The 15,820-nt window shown below is 46.2% G+C and overlaps 1 protein-coding gene across 2 annotated transcripts; it reads right to left on the bottom strand.

Annotated features, from left to right (window-relative positions):
- Positions 1 to 1,594: 1,594 nt before the first annotated feature.
- On the bottom strand, positions 1,595 to 14,072 carry ccdc142 (coiled-coil domain containing 142). Of its 2 annotated transcripts, none has more exons than XM_047017313.1 (14): positions 13,711 to 14,072; positions 12,593 to 12,694; positions 12,368 to 12,423; positions 12,204 to 12,267; positions 9,826 to 11,332; positions 9,385 to 9,662; positions 9,190 to 9,276; positions 8,936 to 9,103; positions 6,772 to 6,941; positions 6,199 to 6,339; positions 3,795 to 3,909; positions 3,493 to 3,670; positions 2,661 to 2,872; positions 1,595 to 2,511 (listed from the first exon to the last, which is right to left on the bottom strand). In XM_047017313.1, exons 2-14 carry the CDS (start codon positions 12,678 to 12,680, stop codon positions 2,255 to 2,257), a joined length of 3,321 nt encoding a protein of 1,106 aa, XP_046873269.1. In that variant the 5' UTR covers positions 12,681 to 12,694; positions 13,711 to 14,072; the 3' UTR covers positions 1,595 to 2,254. The 2 variants fall into 2 exon arrangements, with proteins under 2 accessions (XP_046873269.1, XP_046873342.1); XM_047017386.1 differs by having other exon boundaries at positions 12,593 to 12,652.
- Positions 14,073 to 15,820: the final 1,748 nt, after the last annotated feature.

The raw sequence follows: 15,820 nt of genomic DNA, 5'->3' as shown, positions 1-15,820 counted from the left end.
AGAGACCAGCCTCTAATCTGACACCCTCCGGAAATATCAACCTTGAGTCTAAGAGACTGAACCACTGGTTCATTTTATACTGAAACATTTCAAATGGGGAAATATTTATATAGAGAGAATCAGTGAGAGAGATAGAAAGAGAGTGGGAGATTTAAAAAAAAAAGAAACACAGAAGAGAGACAGAGACGGCGGTAGAGGAAACAAGAGTGGGAGTGATGGGAGAAGCAGATTGGCTGCTTAATTACCTCAGGATTTATTCAATCAGCAGACGGCCCCTTAATTAACGGCACTAATTATGCTATCGAAGAACTTCCTGTCTGCCTGAGTCTGTGCCACCTAGACTGGGTCGGCCCGCTTGCCCCCCCCCACCCCCCCCCATCGCCATGGCGGCGAAGGTGATGACCTTGTGATAACCTGAATGTTCATCAGTCAAACGACTGTCCCCCGTAATGGCGACGCCACGGCAACGGAACACTGGGGCCGGGCTAATCTGTATTCAAATTACACGGCAGCACACACAGAGGTGCACTCCCCACCCATAACTCAGCCAGCCGGACCCCCCCACACACACACACACACACACACCCCGCCCGGCCGATGCCAACCCATTATCATACGTTTCCCAGGTAGGTGAGAGTGAGACAGGCCTATACAGGAGAAGAACTGATATTGAAAATATTAATCAAATGTCCCCCCCACGCCCACTTAATGGTCAATCTGAATTAATTAATTGTTGGGAGCGGGGGAGGCAGGGAAGGACAGTGATTGCATGAGGGAGGGGAGAGGGACTGATGGGAGGCCATGGGTGAGACTACAGTCATTGCGTGAGGTCACACACTCTGTTCTACTGAGGGCTCGACCTGAAACACACACAAACAAAGAATTCCACCGAGGGCTTGACCTGGACACTGTTTTACTAAGCAGGTTTCAGCCTAGGCACACACCACACACACACTCTAGGTGTTTGACCCTCTTATTTAACGCCTGAACCCCCTATGAAGATAATTGAAGGGTGGTATTTATGGCTTTGGATATGGTCGCCAAGCCAACTGAGAGATTATGGAAATAGTCCCTATAAAACTGTAATGGTGTTCAGGTCTGCTTAATGCAGGCCAGGACAGAGAGATACACACGAGGCAACGGCAGACAGGAGATCCACACCAGTCCATGGCATTTATATTCCATTTTAGTTAACCTCATTATGGTATGTGCAAATTATTTTTTTTTTTTTTACAAATATTGACCTCATCTCCAGATCTCATAGATGAAATGATATCTGTTTGTAACCTGTAATTTATTCTGCCTGTCAGTTACTTATCTCTGCCTGTCCATTAGATTAAACTTCCAAAACAAACAAAATGTTGTTCAACAACATTTTCAGCCAATAACTGTATATTGGTTTTGGAGAGTGCAGGTAAAATGTTGGAGCCATATTTGTTAATCTGTCCTATTGCGCCATCCAGTGGAGAATTAAATAAGTGTATGAACTACAGTCAACGTTATAGTTGTCTGAATCACCCTCGTGTTCCTCCTTTTATTCTGGCACAAACGGACAGCACACAGACAAATACATTTGTGACTTAAGACAAACATACAACATGGCAAAGATTTTATTCAATAGATTTTTTTATATTTTCGAAGTGCAGACACTGCACAAAGCAAGCACCAACTCAGTCCAAACAAGAGACGCCATTTTCATCTATTGTGACAGTTTCTTGGTGACTGTTCTGTATTTGGCTGATGTAGATAATATATTATTTTTTTAAGATCCAAGGTGCATTCAAGTTCACTATCTTGCATCTAGTCAGTGAACCAGTTCACATATTCCAAGTCCAGGATCAAACAGACTATAGTAGAGCTGCTACATCCACTTAATACTGTAAAATCATATAATAATAGCAAAATAAAAAAGTGCTGATAACAATAGTAACGTAATACAGTAAATAAATGCTTAAAGAAAAAAACTAAAGCTGCAAACGCCATACTCAGACGTCCTTTCTCTTACATTCGAGCCAAACAGCTAACAAAACTTCCCAAACATACAGTATTTGGTGTTTGATTTGATTAAAAAAGGGTTATAGACTCCCTATCACAGTTCAACCTGAGAATTAATTTCCAAAACATAACTGACCCCACACACCATGACAGGTCAAACCAGTGCAGTTTAGGAAGCAGCAGTTCTCCACCCATCATTCAATGTTGCTAAAAAAGCTAAGGTAGTGTGTGTGTAGCTAGGGTAGTGTGTGTGTGTGTGTCAGGGTTCAGTGTTGCTGAGACAGTGCAAGCCTGGAAGTCTCCACCGAGAGCCGCTGTGTATGCGCAGGTCCAGCCACTCCTGCTGGGCGTGGCCTAAGGCGAGGTAAGACTCTGGGGGAGAGGTGGTGGGAAGGTCAGAGGTCAGAGAGTTGTTCCCCTGGTTCAGGGCCTGCTGGCAGACCGCCCCGATCTCCATACTCTCCAGGTTGTTCATGCTGCCTGCTGCCTGGTCCACCACACTGGCACTGTTAGGACCTGGCCAACAGATGAGGAGTGTGTGTAAGTGTACAGCACGCGCCTGTTTGTGTGTGTGTGTGTGTTCTGCACTACATCAAGCAAGCAGACCTGAACACTATCACAGTTTTGTAGTACATGTGTAAGAGTGTGCGTGTGTGCAGACTCACAGCATCGTCTGAAAGGCTCCCAGCCTCGGGAGGGCATGTAGGTCTTGGCCAGGGGCTGCTGGAGCAGACAGACGATGGCAGAGTCCACCTGCTGGAACACCCTGAGGGAGAGCAGGCTCTGGTGCAACTCCTCTGACAGGCTGTACTCCTCAGACCGGATCAGGTCCCGGATCAGGTCGAAGTCCTGCTTCAGCTGCAGAGCACCCTGGATACTGAACACGGGGGGGGAGGAAGGTGAGGGTGTTGGTGGGGTTTGTGTTTACTTGAAGCCTCTGTTTGAAGGTGTATGGGTGTGTGTGTGTGCCTAAACTTGATCTTGTCCTCTAGAATCGTGTGAATGTGCATCAGTGCATGTATGGGTATATGTGTGTGTCCCTAAACTAGATTTTCTCCTCTAGAATCATGTGAATGTGCATCAGTGTGTGTATGTGTGTGTGTGTTGTGGCAGCCCTGAAGCTCGGGGCCAGGTGATCCAGGGGAAGTATCACAGGTTTCCGCTCCGCTGGCCGGCTAACGAGGACCACAGCTGCACCTCGTCAGCCAGGAAAAGTCGCTGCATAAAAGTTGGCCAGTTCAGGGGAGCAAGGGAAAGAGCAACCATGGGGAGAGCTGCATTTGACGAGCAACTCGCCTTGTTTCGTCTTTCGTCAGGTATAGAGAGCCAACAGCGGGACGGGACCTGGCCATGGACCTTTCCCTCCACCGAGGAAGTATTTTGGTGTTTTTGAACTTTGGTTTTGTGTTTATAACTTAATAAATGCCCTTACCTGGGCTGAACCTGTCGCTCATTGTGCTGTTTTCTTAAGTCATACGAGGTATACAGTGTGTGTACCTGAATTTGATCTTCTGTTTGAGGATGTGCTCCATCCAGGCCTCCATGAAGGCGGTCATGGCCTCCGTGAGGGCAGGGACCCTGGCCTCCTCCGGCAGGGGCTGCACCCCCTCCAGCACCTGGCCAATCACACTCTGAGCTGCCGACGACGCATACTCACTAGGGCTTCTGGGAAAATCTGCAGGAGGGGGTAGAGAGAAAGAATTTTAACAAAAGGAGAGCAACCAGTATTCATCACAACTCGTTGAGATCAAAAACCACACAGTGAATGTTTCAGGTTGTGGTGATAGTGTGACCCTTACCCATCCTGTAGGTTAGCCTCCAGTGCTTGGCGGAGGGCATGGTCTGCTCAAAGATTTCTCCAGACATTTTCTTGCAGTCCATGGAGAAGATCCTCATAACCATTTCAGAGAAGACCTGGAGACATCCATTATTACAGAAGTTCCAGCCCAGGGGCCAATGTATCAAACTCTGTGTAAATTCATCCGTAAAAGTGTGCATATGGAGAAAACGGGAAAACCTACGTACCAGGGTTCGTACAGATACTGTATAATGAAATTCCAGTACTTTCAAGGACTTTTCAAGCACAATTTTTTTTTACAAGCAGAGATCTAATTTATCAAACATATACTTTAAATTAATCCTTATTAAAGCTACAAATGTTATTCAATCAAGAGCAGCGAGTGATTTACTCTTTTTCTTTTGTCTTTGATTAACATTAATGAGACGGACAGCAGTGGGTTTATGGCTGTTTTTTAAGACCTGACGCACAGAAAACCGGATCTGACACAAATCCGGTTTTCTTCCAGCTTTTCACCTTAATTTAAGACTTTGAAACTAATTTAAGACTGTGCTTAAATGTTCAGTTATGTCCTCAAGTAGGCCTAATCAATACAGTACTGGCGCGCACTGTCTGAGAAGAAGCGGGCTATTCTCTTGGTGTGTGTGTCGGGTGTGTGTGCAAAGAATGCCTCTTCAGACAGCGGTTCTTCAGAACCAAATTGATTTATACTTTGGCTCTTATCGTGCTTGAAAAACACTTAAATGAATTGAGAGCATGATCACATGTTATAACGCAAACCAAAGAATGCCAGATGCGGATGATGTGGTCCTGTTGGCTTCATCGGGCCGTGACCTTCAGCTCTCACTGGAGCGGTTCGCAACCGAATGTGAAGCGGCTGGGATGCAAATCAGCACCTCCAAATCTGAGGCCATGGTAATCGACCGGAAAAGGGTGGAGTGCCATCTCCGGGTCGGGGAGGAGATCCTGAACCAAGCGGAGGAGTTCAAGTATTTTGGGGTCTTGTTCACGAGTGAGGGAAGAATGGAGCGCGAGGTCGACAGGCGGATCGGTGCGGCGTCCGCAGTGATGCGGGCTCTGCATCGGTCCGTCGTGGTGAAGAAGGAGCTGAGTCGAAAGGCGAAGTTCTCTATTTACCAGTCGATCTACGTTCCTACCCTCACCTATGGTCACGAACTATGGGTAGTGACCGAAAGAACGAGATCGCGAATACAAGCGGCCGAAATGAGCTTTCTCCGCAGGGTGTCCGGGCTCTCCCTTAGAGATAGGGTGAGAAGCTCGGTCATCCGGGAGGGGCTCAGAGTAGAACCGCTGCTCCTCCGCGTCGAGAGGAGCCAGCTGAGGTGGCTCGGGCATCTGATTAGGATGCCTCCTGGACGCCTCCCTGGTGAGGTGTTCCGGGCACGTCCCACTGGGAAGAGGCCCCGGGGAAGACCCAGGACACGCTGGAGGGATTATGTCTCTCGGCTGGCCTGGGAACGCCTTGGGGTCCCCCAGGAAGAGCTGGCGGAAGTGGCCGGGGGGAAGGAAGTCTGGGCCTCCCTGCTTAGGTCGCTGCCCCCGCGACCCGATCCCCGGACAAGCGGCAGATGACGACGACGAAGAATACCAGAAAAAACTGATTGTGCTTTAATTAAATTAACAGGAGGGGGGGGGGATGGGCTGAGGTGTTAATTTTGAGGGAAAATACAGTTTTCCCACTTCAACAAATTACTTTGTAAATTAATGTCTTTAAATAATTCAAGCACTTTCCAAGTACCTCGTCATTAATATGACTGTTTTCAAGGGTTTTCCAGAACTTCAAAAAGTCAAATTCAAGCACTTTAAGCACCTGGTATAAACCCTGTCTGTACGCAATGTTTTTTCCCGATTTATGAACACTGTATATGCGACCGATATTACACGTTTGTCTTCATTGATTCAATCAATTAACCCATTGTGAAAAATAAATGATTCTTAATGAGAAATGGCAACAGCAACAACAAAAACTGTGAAAAAGAAACTTTACTGAATGTAAAATGGAGATCTTAATTACCAAAACAGGAGGAGGATCTTGTTTAGGCTGGCAGTTATGTGAAAGTTGATGGAGTAACTGTTATGGTTTTCTTTCTGTCTAAATAAGCTAAAGTGAGATAATTGGCAAAATCTTTGGATAACATATACAATTTTCTAACATAAATCACTCTGTGTCGCAGTGTCACATCTCAAAACAGTGTACGCATGGGTTCTTAAGTGTGCAGAAGGATTCACACGCCACATATTTTTTCATAAATCTGAAACTGTGTAGAAACACACGTTTCTACTCCCGTTTTCATGCGTATGCACCTTTGTACATTTGGCCCCAGACAACACACATACTTGGATGGGTATGTGTGTTGATCCCATGTCCCATCTCTGTCCCTCACCTGCAGGTGGGACATGGCCTGCCGCAGTTGGGCTATCTGCTGCCTCATCAATACTGGAGGAATAGGATGATGTGGATGATCTTCTTCCCCAGCCAGGGTTTCCACTTCCTGCAAGAGGCTCTCTACGGACGCTCTCAGCACCTGCACACACCACAGGGGCTAAATACATCTAGAAAGCATCGTATTCTGACACCTATCAAATCCTGTCAGGTCTACAGAAGCTAGAATGAGAGGTTAGATTTGGGGGTTCAATTAATAACACTCATTTTATTTGGGGCACGCCTTTCAAAACACTCAAGGACATCTTACATAAAATGGGCCTAAACAGTTGGAGGTTAAAAACAAAACGGTGGAGGTTAAATATAAGTCTAATATCAGGGGATTGATCAAACAAATACGTTGGAAAAGATACAAAAGACCCAATGTTATAGGCAGTGCGGCATACATGTGTTTTGAGGAACGTTGTGAATATGCCAGTTTGTGGAGGGCTTTGGATTTGTGAGGATATGAGTCTTGAATGTAAACGGGTATAACTTCAAGTGAACTGTTGTGGCTAGCCATGAGCCTGCCTACCTTCAGGTCTCCCTGGGTGACCAGCAGGAACTTGTTGAGGCTCCAGGATGAGAGGAATTGGTAGGCCTTCCCCATCACCCACAGGGTGGAGGTCTGGACAGAGGCCAGCGCTCGCATCGTGCTGCCCTGGAGGAGCTCTGTCCTGTGGGAAAAGGCCTTGCCTGGAGCCCCTGCGGGGAAGGGAGAGATTGGGTCAATATCAAGTTAGCCAAGCCTGATAACGACCATTCATTTGAATCAGGTGTGTTGTAGCAGGGAAACGACTAAAACATGCAGGACAGGATGGGGCCCTGAGGACCAGGATTGGGAACCCCTGCCACAGCATTGATTCCCAATCTGTGGGCCGAGGCCCTCTAGTGGTCTGCGAGGGTAATGCAGGTGAGCCGCAAAACCAATGAAAACTAAGTATCAAAATATCTGTCAAATTCGTACACATTTTTTTATTGACATTTGCCTTTTAATTCATCATTACAAACGGCAATAGTTACGCTTGGCAGGTTGACAGTAGCCCAACTGACATTTCTGCGTTACTGACATTTGTGTATTAACTTAAGTTGTGTATAAGCCCACAAGCAGTTTGCTATTTAGCGTTATGTTATATGGAACTATGGGAATGGCTGTAGTTCTGAAGGTTACCTCTCTTTACAATGTGTGCTTATTGTGGCGCTGATGGACACTTCTTTGATCGCTCTTTAAAATTGCAAAAAAAATTGCAGTGAATTGAACTGTTTGTCGTTCGTGGTGTTGTTAAACATGTGTGATAAGCACAAATTAAGTGAACGGATGTGTTAGGGGGCCACAATAATATTTGAGCTATGCAAGTGGGTTGCAAAGTGGAAAAGGTTGGGAATGGCTGCCATAGAGATACAGGGATTCATTTGTGAGGTAACCCTGGGAACGGGTAACAGAGAGGACAAAGTTGGAATTACCAGGTGTGTGTGTTTTGGGGGTGAAGGTCGGGGACTGGGCGAGTGGAGGTTGGCGTTACCAGGGGCCCGTTCTCCGTACGTCACTTATAACATCCGATTTCAAATGACACATCCAAGATGACATCATCTTGCTGATCATGATCTGGCTAAATCGGTTCTTTGAACACCCATGTTGTTTATAATTAGTATAGCTGGATTGAGTTATGCGTTGGTCTAAAAGAGGGTATGTATCGATAGTAGAACCTTGATCAGCAACGCTGCTATTGGCTGCTCACATGGGTCTATGGCTGCTCACCGTGGCCAAAAGGAGCACCCCGTTTTTTCCGCAACAGCAACAGCTTGCTCGAAGGTTTCTCCGAATTTGAAGATTTAATCAGAACGACAGGGAACACCTCAAAGTCTGCAAAATCCAAGAACGAGGGCTGGCAAAAAGTAGCAGACCAAATGAAATGTACTGTAGTGACCACGTTAGATTTTTTATCACTTATTACAGTAAGCTAGGCCTATGTTCTTATTTAATTTTCATACTTTGTTTATCATCTTAAATGTCATATAATGTGGTTTCAAAAAATGTATGATGTAAATAACACCTTCACAAAAAAAACGATAGGCTATCTCTCAAAAAGTATAGGCTAGTAGCTCATCGCGCAGTGCTTAAGAATCTAGCCTATCTATCACGCAATGAACAATATTAATATATTAATATTAATTAATATTCATTGTTTGTGCACCACTGAAAGGTACAGTGTAGCTTAAAGAAAACCAATAAAACATTCAACTCTATATGTTCTGGGATGTTGGGTTAGTGATTTGTGCTTTCTCTCCCCAAAATTCATTTGAAACATCTTATTAATGAAAGTCAATATCATTTTATTTATCCCTCTCGCCCAGCACTCTACACAGTTGCCTTCCTCAACAGGTTCCTGTGGTAAAAAACGGGCAAGACATGGCTGTGACAGACTTCCTGTATCACCCCTGCTTTTAAAGCCTCAATCTAATCGTGTTTACATAAAATAAACCTGCTCCCGAGCAGGTTAAGCTTACGGACCTGTTACTATGTCCAGGATGAGCTTCAAAGAACTGAACAATCCAAGATAATGACAAATCGTCAACAATCAAATCCAGCTAACTGAGTTAGCGACGTACGGAGAACGGGCCCCAGGTGTATCTGTGTGTGTGTCTGTGTGTCTGTTGGGGGTGTAGATCATGGACTGGAGGAGCGGGGGTGGAGTTACCAGGTGTGTGTGTGTTGGAGGTGTGGCTCAGCGCCCGGAGTGTGGTGAGGAGGGGCGAAGTCAGCTGGAGGAAGTGTTCCATGGTAGATGTTATCACCATGCTGCCATCACGGTCCGCTCTCGGGAGACACTTGTCCTTCAGCCCAGAGCCCAAGGACACACACAGCACTGCCAGAAAACATCAGGGAAGAAACAAATCAATGAATCAATCAGTCAATCATTAACGAGCTGCTAGTCAGAGATACTGGACTGACCATGGTCCCAGTGTCGGAAAGCTGTGCTGGTCAGGAGCTGAATGGTAAAGTCATCTAGAACTCCTTTGCACTCCTCTGGAACCAGCTCTGAAACACACATACACACACACACCAGCACCCAAACATTAATATTTTCACACGTTTACACTTAAGCGTCATCAGAAATCCCAGATAAGCTTGCGCAAGGTGTCCCACCTGTTTTGCAGACTTGGTTGAGCCACAGTACCAGCTGAAACAGCATCTGGTCGTTCCACTGGTTGATGCTGCCTAAAGTGCCCCCCGGTGGCGGATGCTGGAAGATCATGAACAGGGCCCGCCCACACTGCTTCCACAGAAGACTCCGGTATTGGCCGAACAGCTGTAGACACGCTCCTGACTGGCCTTTATCCAACCACTGCACAGATCTTGGACGCCTCGCTTCCTGCCTTGCTTGCTCAGGGGGTATGGTTTCTTCGTTCACAGGAAGTGAAGGTCTGGAACAATAAATAGACTCGGTTCTAATTGCTTCTGTATCCTCCTGTCATTTCTATGTTTATTTACTGCTTCTTTTGGTCATTCATTGTCCTTTGACACAATCTTTATTTGTATTCTACTGTATTTACTCTATACTACTGTTCTTCACTGTATTTACCCTACCTGTGACCATCTTGTGAGACAGCTGACCCCTCCGGTGCCTGGGTCCTTTCTGGTCGGTCCGTTCTGTCCGGTGTGTGTCTGTCCGTTCTGTGGAGGATCTGGTCGATTCTGTCTGGTGTGTACAGTATCCGGTCCATTCTGTCCGGTGTCTGTAGTCTCCAGTCTGGTGTGTGTCTGTCAGGAGCAGGTCTGTTGGACACGTGTGGGGCCAAGAGCTCTGTGGAGGACACCAGGGCTTGGAACAGCAGCTCCAACGATCTCCGGTCCTGCCGGATGAATGCTCCCAGGGGCAGGTCAGGGGACCAGGGCTGGGGCTGGGATTGTAGCTGGGCCTGGGGCTTCTCCTCCACAGGGTGTCGCTCAGGTTCTGGTTCTGGGGGGAGGTGGTAGCATAGAGGGGGTAGCAGAGGAAAATCGTGCAGCAGCTGTTCCCAGGTAGGTGTTGGGGTCCCTGGGTGGAGGATCTGGGTGGTGAGGCCATTCTGCTGGGAAGCCCACCGATGCAGCTGCTCTGCAGCCATCCTTCCTCTGTGTTCCGCCAGGATCCTCATCAACTGCACCACAGGGAAGGGAGAAGGGTGTTTCCCCCTGGAGCCAGGAGGCCTGCCCTGCAGCCCAGACCAACCACAACCCTGCAGCAACTGGCACCTCCACACCCTGGTACCGCGATGGGCGTTCTGCTCCTCCAACACCTGGTTGTAGAGCTCGGCTGCAGCCAGCATGTCCTCCAGAGTGTCCCGGGGAACCCTGACCAGCTGGGACGAGGCGAGGGCGCCCAGGACAATTTCCACACACCGCTGCATCAGAATCAACGCCTGCAGGCCCAGGAGGCCCAGGGTCCGACGCATCCCCTCCAGCAGGCCTGTCCTCTGGAGCAGGACGGGTCGCAGGTAGGGGTCGGATCGGGCCCGGATGCACAGCGCCTCCCAGTGGCGGACGTGGATCCTCAGCTCCTGGCACAGGCTGGCCAGACCTGGGCCCTGCCTCAAGGCCGAGTTGGGTCTATCCAGGAAGGGGCTGTCCTTGTCTTCTAGCTCCCCAAGTTCCCCCTCCAGAAAGCCGGCCAGACGGGCCACATACTCTGAGGCTACCCTGCTCCTACGGGCGTACTCGTGGAGGAAGAGGAGAAGAGCTCGTTGTTCTAAAAGGTTCTGTAGCTGGCCGTAGTGTTGGCTGAGTGAGGCAGAAGGAGGGTGGTAGAGAACACTCCCTGCCTCTCCTGTACCTAAGCCCCTGACCCAGCCCTGGGTAAACCCCGTACATGGTTCCCGCACCACCTGGCACTGCTGGGATGCTCCCAGCATGCCCTGTTCCAAGCGCTGCAAGCGCAGTGAGGAGCGGGAGGTCAGGTTCTGGTATGCCACAAAAGTGTCCTGACTCTCGCTGTCCCAGGGGTCGTCTTCAGCTTTGCCACCGAGCAGCCAGCGCAGGCTGGGGTTGAAGTGGGTCCTCAACAGGGCCTCGGCCCTCTGGAGGGACTTAGAGATGGAGTTCTGGGACCAGGAGGCTGAGGTGGTAGGGTCAACCAGCAAAGGTATTCACAAAGACAGATATTTGATAGGAAATGTATCACAGTTTTTCCTCTATGTTGATTTTGTCGTGGCGGCCCGCCACGGCTAAATTTCTGCCGCCATGGTATCAGAAATAGGGCTGTACAAAATTTGAGGCCGTCTATCAGCAGTGATTGTTAGAGTGTATGTCGGAGAATAGCACGGACACGCGCTTCACACCGCAGTTGAGATTGCGTGTGCGCGTCCTTGAGAACTGTAAGTCGTATAACTTGTCAGTTCATTTAAGCCTGTTGTTGTATTAGTCTATAGTTCTTGCTAATTTAAATTAAGTTAACTGGTGATTTTCGTTGTTTGTATTCTTCCCCGGGCTAGCTAAATTGCACGTCTGTTGATTCGATAGCGATTGCTGGCGATAGTGGGTTTAATTTTATTATTTACTACAGAATGCTTAGCCTATCAAGATCAAATGAAGCAGGCAGTGTAGATGCTTTCGAGTACCTTAATTGATAGGCTACTGACTATTTACAATACGTTGTTACGTCAATTATTAATTGGCAGCATTTATGCCATTTAGGACATACTTTATGAGTGGAAGGTCTCTTTAAGTAGCCTAAGCTCATTGCTTTAGGGGAGATAGGATGAAAATATGTGCAATATTAAATTAGCTATTAGACTATTACATTAACCTGCTCCCAAATATCGGGTTAGGACTTTGTTTCGGGGGGAGGGTGGGGGGGGCGGACACCTGCCCCCACTGCTAAAAAAAATCCAAGAGGAAACACTGGTATCGAATGTATATTTATGTGGATACATTTGGAAGCGTTAAACATCTAGAGACAGCCTATGGAGAAGGACTCTATATCATACCATCTAGTCTGTCCTTAGAAAGGGGATCTTCACTCAGTCCATCTGACCAGGCATTGGATTTTCCCTGAAAGGAACAAGATTGACGAGAAAAATCAAGCATTTTTCACACAACAGAATGAAAAGTAAAAAGAATATGAATTGATGAGTGGGAGGCTGTTACTGACCTGTTCCTCCTCTGAGAGTTGATTGTTTTCATTTACAGGGCAGCCCTCTGCTCTGTCTGGGTGAATACAGAAACACACTTCATGGGGATACATAACACACTTTAGACACCATTTTTTGTTACCCATATGGGTAAACACCAGTCACAAAGGTAGGTACTAAGTATGTATGTTGCAACTGCTGTTTGTGTGTGTGACTGTGAGTATGCGCAACCATGGATGATGTACCTGCAGACTGGTTCTCATTGAGCCCCTCTGTTACCATGGCGGCCCCACTCTTGTTGTGGTCTGGAGAAAAAACGGACGACTGAGCCATACCTTCAAAACCACCTTGGAGGAGAGGCATATCAATACAGGTTCTGGTGGCAGGTGCCAGGCCTGCAGAACAAGGGAACAGCTCCCCCCCCTGGCCCCCCTAAGGGGCTAACTGGCCTCACTTTACTGGAGAGAAAGTATAATACTATGCAAAAATATAATATGAATCTGCATTTATGTATTCCTACACAATAGTTCAATGGCTGTAAACACTAAGCATCTGTTCTAACCATAATCTCTTTGTGTGAGTACTCATATTGTAATCTACCCAGTCTCATGGAAAATAAACAACACGCTTACCAAAAGTGACTATTAAAGCCAAAACCTGTGTCAGCATGTCATACCGTGATGTCTTTTGCAGACTTTTACTATAGTTTCAATAGACCCTGTTTCGTAGGTGACTGTCATAAGTGTCTCAATACTTGCCCAGATGTATCCAACACTTCACTAGCAGTCTTAATCGCTACCTGGCTAGACGTGACACGGCGAGTAACCACTGCGGGATTAATAGCTAGAGAGAAAATTCACAGGCAGTATTTATGAATGTAGTTTGAGGTACCCAGGACTTGTTGTTTGTGATACGAGGTCAGTTGTACCTCGGTCAGTAGTTGTAGCTAGGTCAGCTTAAACTGAATGATCTGAGAGTAATGGGTCAATCCTTGTGGATGTTGTTGTTCTTGCCCATAAGTATCGATAGCCTGCTTCAGTGGACAGCCTGCTAAACAAGCCTGCACTTAAAACCTCTACACTTAAAACTCGATGTCAACATTACAATATTTTAAGACTATACGAACCATGTGACAGTGAAATGTTAACAGAACCACGAATTCCAAATGTACAAAATAAAGTTTAAGACATATAACAATAAATCAAATAATAAATCTTATAAATCAACAAGTGAACGCTTTGGTAAACTAGCAACATACCATACCAAGGTAGAGCTAGCTACTACTGTACTGTACTACTTTACAACCTGGCACAGACGAGAAGATGGAGGGTTGTGTTCACTTAACAATGGTGAAGACCAATACCTGAGGTTAGTCTCCGATTTGATGGTCCAGTGTCCGGAGAAGGGCAACAATCGAATCTTCTTGATGGTCCATCACCTTAACTTCACAACATCGTCCTTCCTTGTTCTCTATGAAAAAACATCTATCTACAGCAGCTAGCTCGAACGTTTCCCGATAAGCCTTATTAGCTTGCATAGTTCCACAGAAAAACATCTATCAAAACGTCGATTACAAAGAGTTCTATTTATGCATTCTTGACATCACCACTTAGCGTTAGTAACAGTCAGCCTTTAGACGTATTATTTAGCCAGTCCTATTTTAAGGGATAGCTGGCGTTAATCCTTTAGCGCTCACGAAAAACAGACATGGTCCATTTTTAGAACAGCTACTGGACTGTAGTTAGCAGCACGCTACATCATGAGAGACAAGCAACCAATTGGAAAAGGCGTCTCTTGTTGTTATGGTTAAGGGGAGGAGCCACGGCTGGGTCCCTTGGATTGCATAATTTGCAATGTGCGTTTTAGAAGTGGGTCCGTCTACTACCTGGTCAAATTGAATCCGATGCCGGTGTGGCGAGAAAACGCGATTCCTCGAAAAAATGAATTTGGAAGGCAAAAACAAATTTACAATCTGAGGAACCAACGTTTTGATAATAAATCTTTTGACGATTTTTAAGATTCTGTATGTTTACTGTATCCAGGGGCGATTCTAGGATCATACCTTTAGGGGGGCTCAGCCCCCAATGAGAATGTAACACGGATACAGTGCCTTGCAAAAGTGTTTAATCCCCTTGCTAATAAATTACACTAATTTAAATGAATAACAATTAAAGTTCCTGTTAAAGCAAATTACATGATTTGCTTCTCAGTACAATATATACTAGTTCCTGAAAGCATGTCCAAAGCTTTTTTTTTTTGCACTGAAATGTGGAGTTACACCGTTGAACAGTTTTTCTTCCGTTTTCAGCTCAGGTTTTGTATAAGCGGAGCCAAAACCCGACCGATCTATGTCACAGCGACCTATCTACGTCAGATCACAGACGGTTGCATTCTGTTACTCAACTCAGTAATTAATACATTAAACACTCAGCGACTGCAGGTAGGTCTGTTCTGATATCTGCAATTGATTTAGCTAGTGTTGCTGTTGTTGCTAAATTCTATAAATTCGAGGGGGCGGAGATTCAGATTCTTCAGGCGACACGCCCCCCCAGTCTCAAGCAGAGAGATTTTCTCAGGATTTCAAAGCCTAATTTACATGTCTGGTTTTTTTCCATTCCAATTTATAGATGGGTAGTTAACAAATCTTCTGTGGTGTGATGAACTTAACTTATTTTCAATTCCACTTTACAGGATATTTAAAGGTGCATTGGATATTAAACCTGTTTAAAACCCTTTAGAACCTGTAATTGTTTAACAGGTTGGATCTGCCTAGAGCCACTCTGATCTGCCATAACCAATCGCTAGCGTTCGCCTTAGCCAATTCCTTCACCACTACTGTAACAGAGCTAGCTGCCATAGCTGGAAAATCTAACTGTTCCCCAACCCCGTGGGGAGGAGGGCCACAACATCATGGCCACCAACAACTCAGCAAATCTTGTTCATGCAAGATTCGGCAGCGTTGCCACAACGGACCGAATGGCTTCGCTTGCATCTTTCTCCGCCGCCGTTACAGAACTACAACACAAACTAGCGCACAACATTAACGTCATCGTTGTCAGCCACTCCCTCTGTTTGCTGGTTGGCCAGTAGAAAATTAACCGGAGACATCTGACTTATGTACCTAATGGCCAGACCTAGTACAGAAGCAAAATCTAAATTGAGCGGAAGTATGTAGGAGGGCAGAGCCAGGCTAATAGAAAGTCCCCTTGCTTGTAAAAAAGGTGTAACGACGCCCCTGCACCTGCACCTGCCCACTGTAAATTCCTTGTTTGTGTACACTTGGTAATTAAACTTGATTCTGGAAACTTGAAACTATCTCTCGCGTGAGTGTAGCAGCCTAGTAACTCGTCTACAGTTAATGTAGGCTAATAACTGCAAATAATGTAAATAATTTTCCGTTCTTAATGTAATAATGGTTGATAATGTAATAAAATACCAATAATGCCATAACATTTCTGAACCAATAATGTAAT

The sequence above is a fragment of the Hypomesus transpacificus genome, chromosome 1 (genome assembly GCF_021917145.1).
Source record: "Hypomesus transpacificus isolate Combined female chromosome 1, fHypTra1, whole genome shotgun sequence".
NCBI lineage: Eukaryota > Metazoa > Chordata > Actinopteri > Osmeriformes > Osmeridae > Hypomesus > Hypomesus transpacificus.
This window is presented reverse-complemented; position numbering and strand designations above follow the sequence as displayed.

Excerpts from the sequence above, each read along its gene's own strand:
- ccdc142 (XM_047017313.1), bottom strand. The coding sequence starts at position 12,680 with ATGGCTCAGTCGTCCGTTTTTTCTCCAGACCACAACAAGAGTGGGGCC. Across the intron at positions 12,268-12,367 it reads AACTCTCAGAGGAGGAACAG|GGAAAATCCAATGCCTGGTC; the intron begins GTCAGTAACAGC and ends TGTTCCTTTCAG. Across the intron at positions 9,104-9,189 it reads TTTCCGACACTGGGACCATG|TGCTGTGTGTGTCCTTGGGC; the intron begins GTCAGTCCAGTA and ends GTTTTCTGGCAG.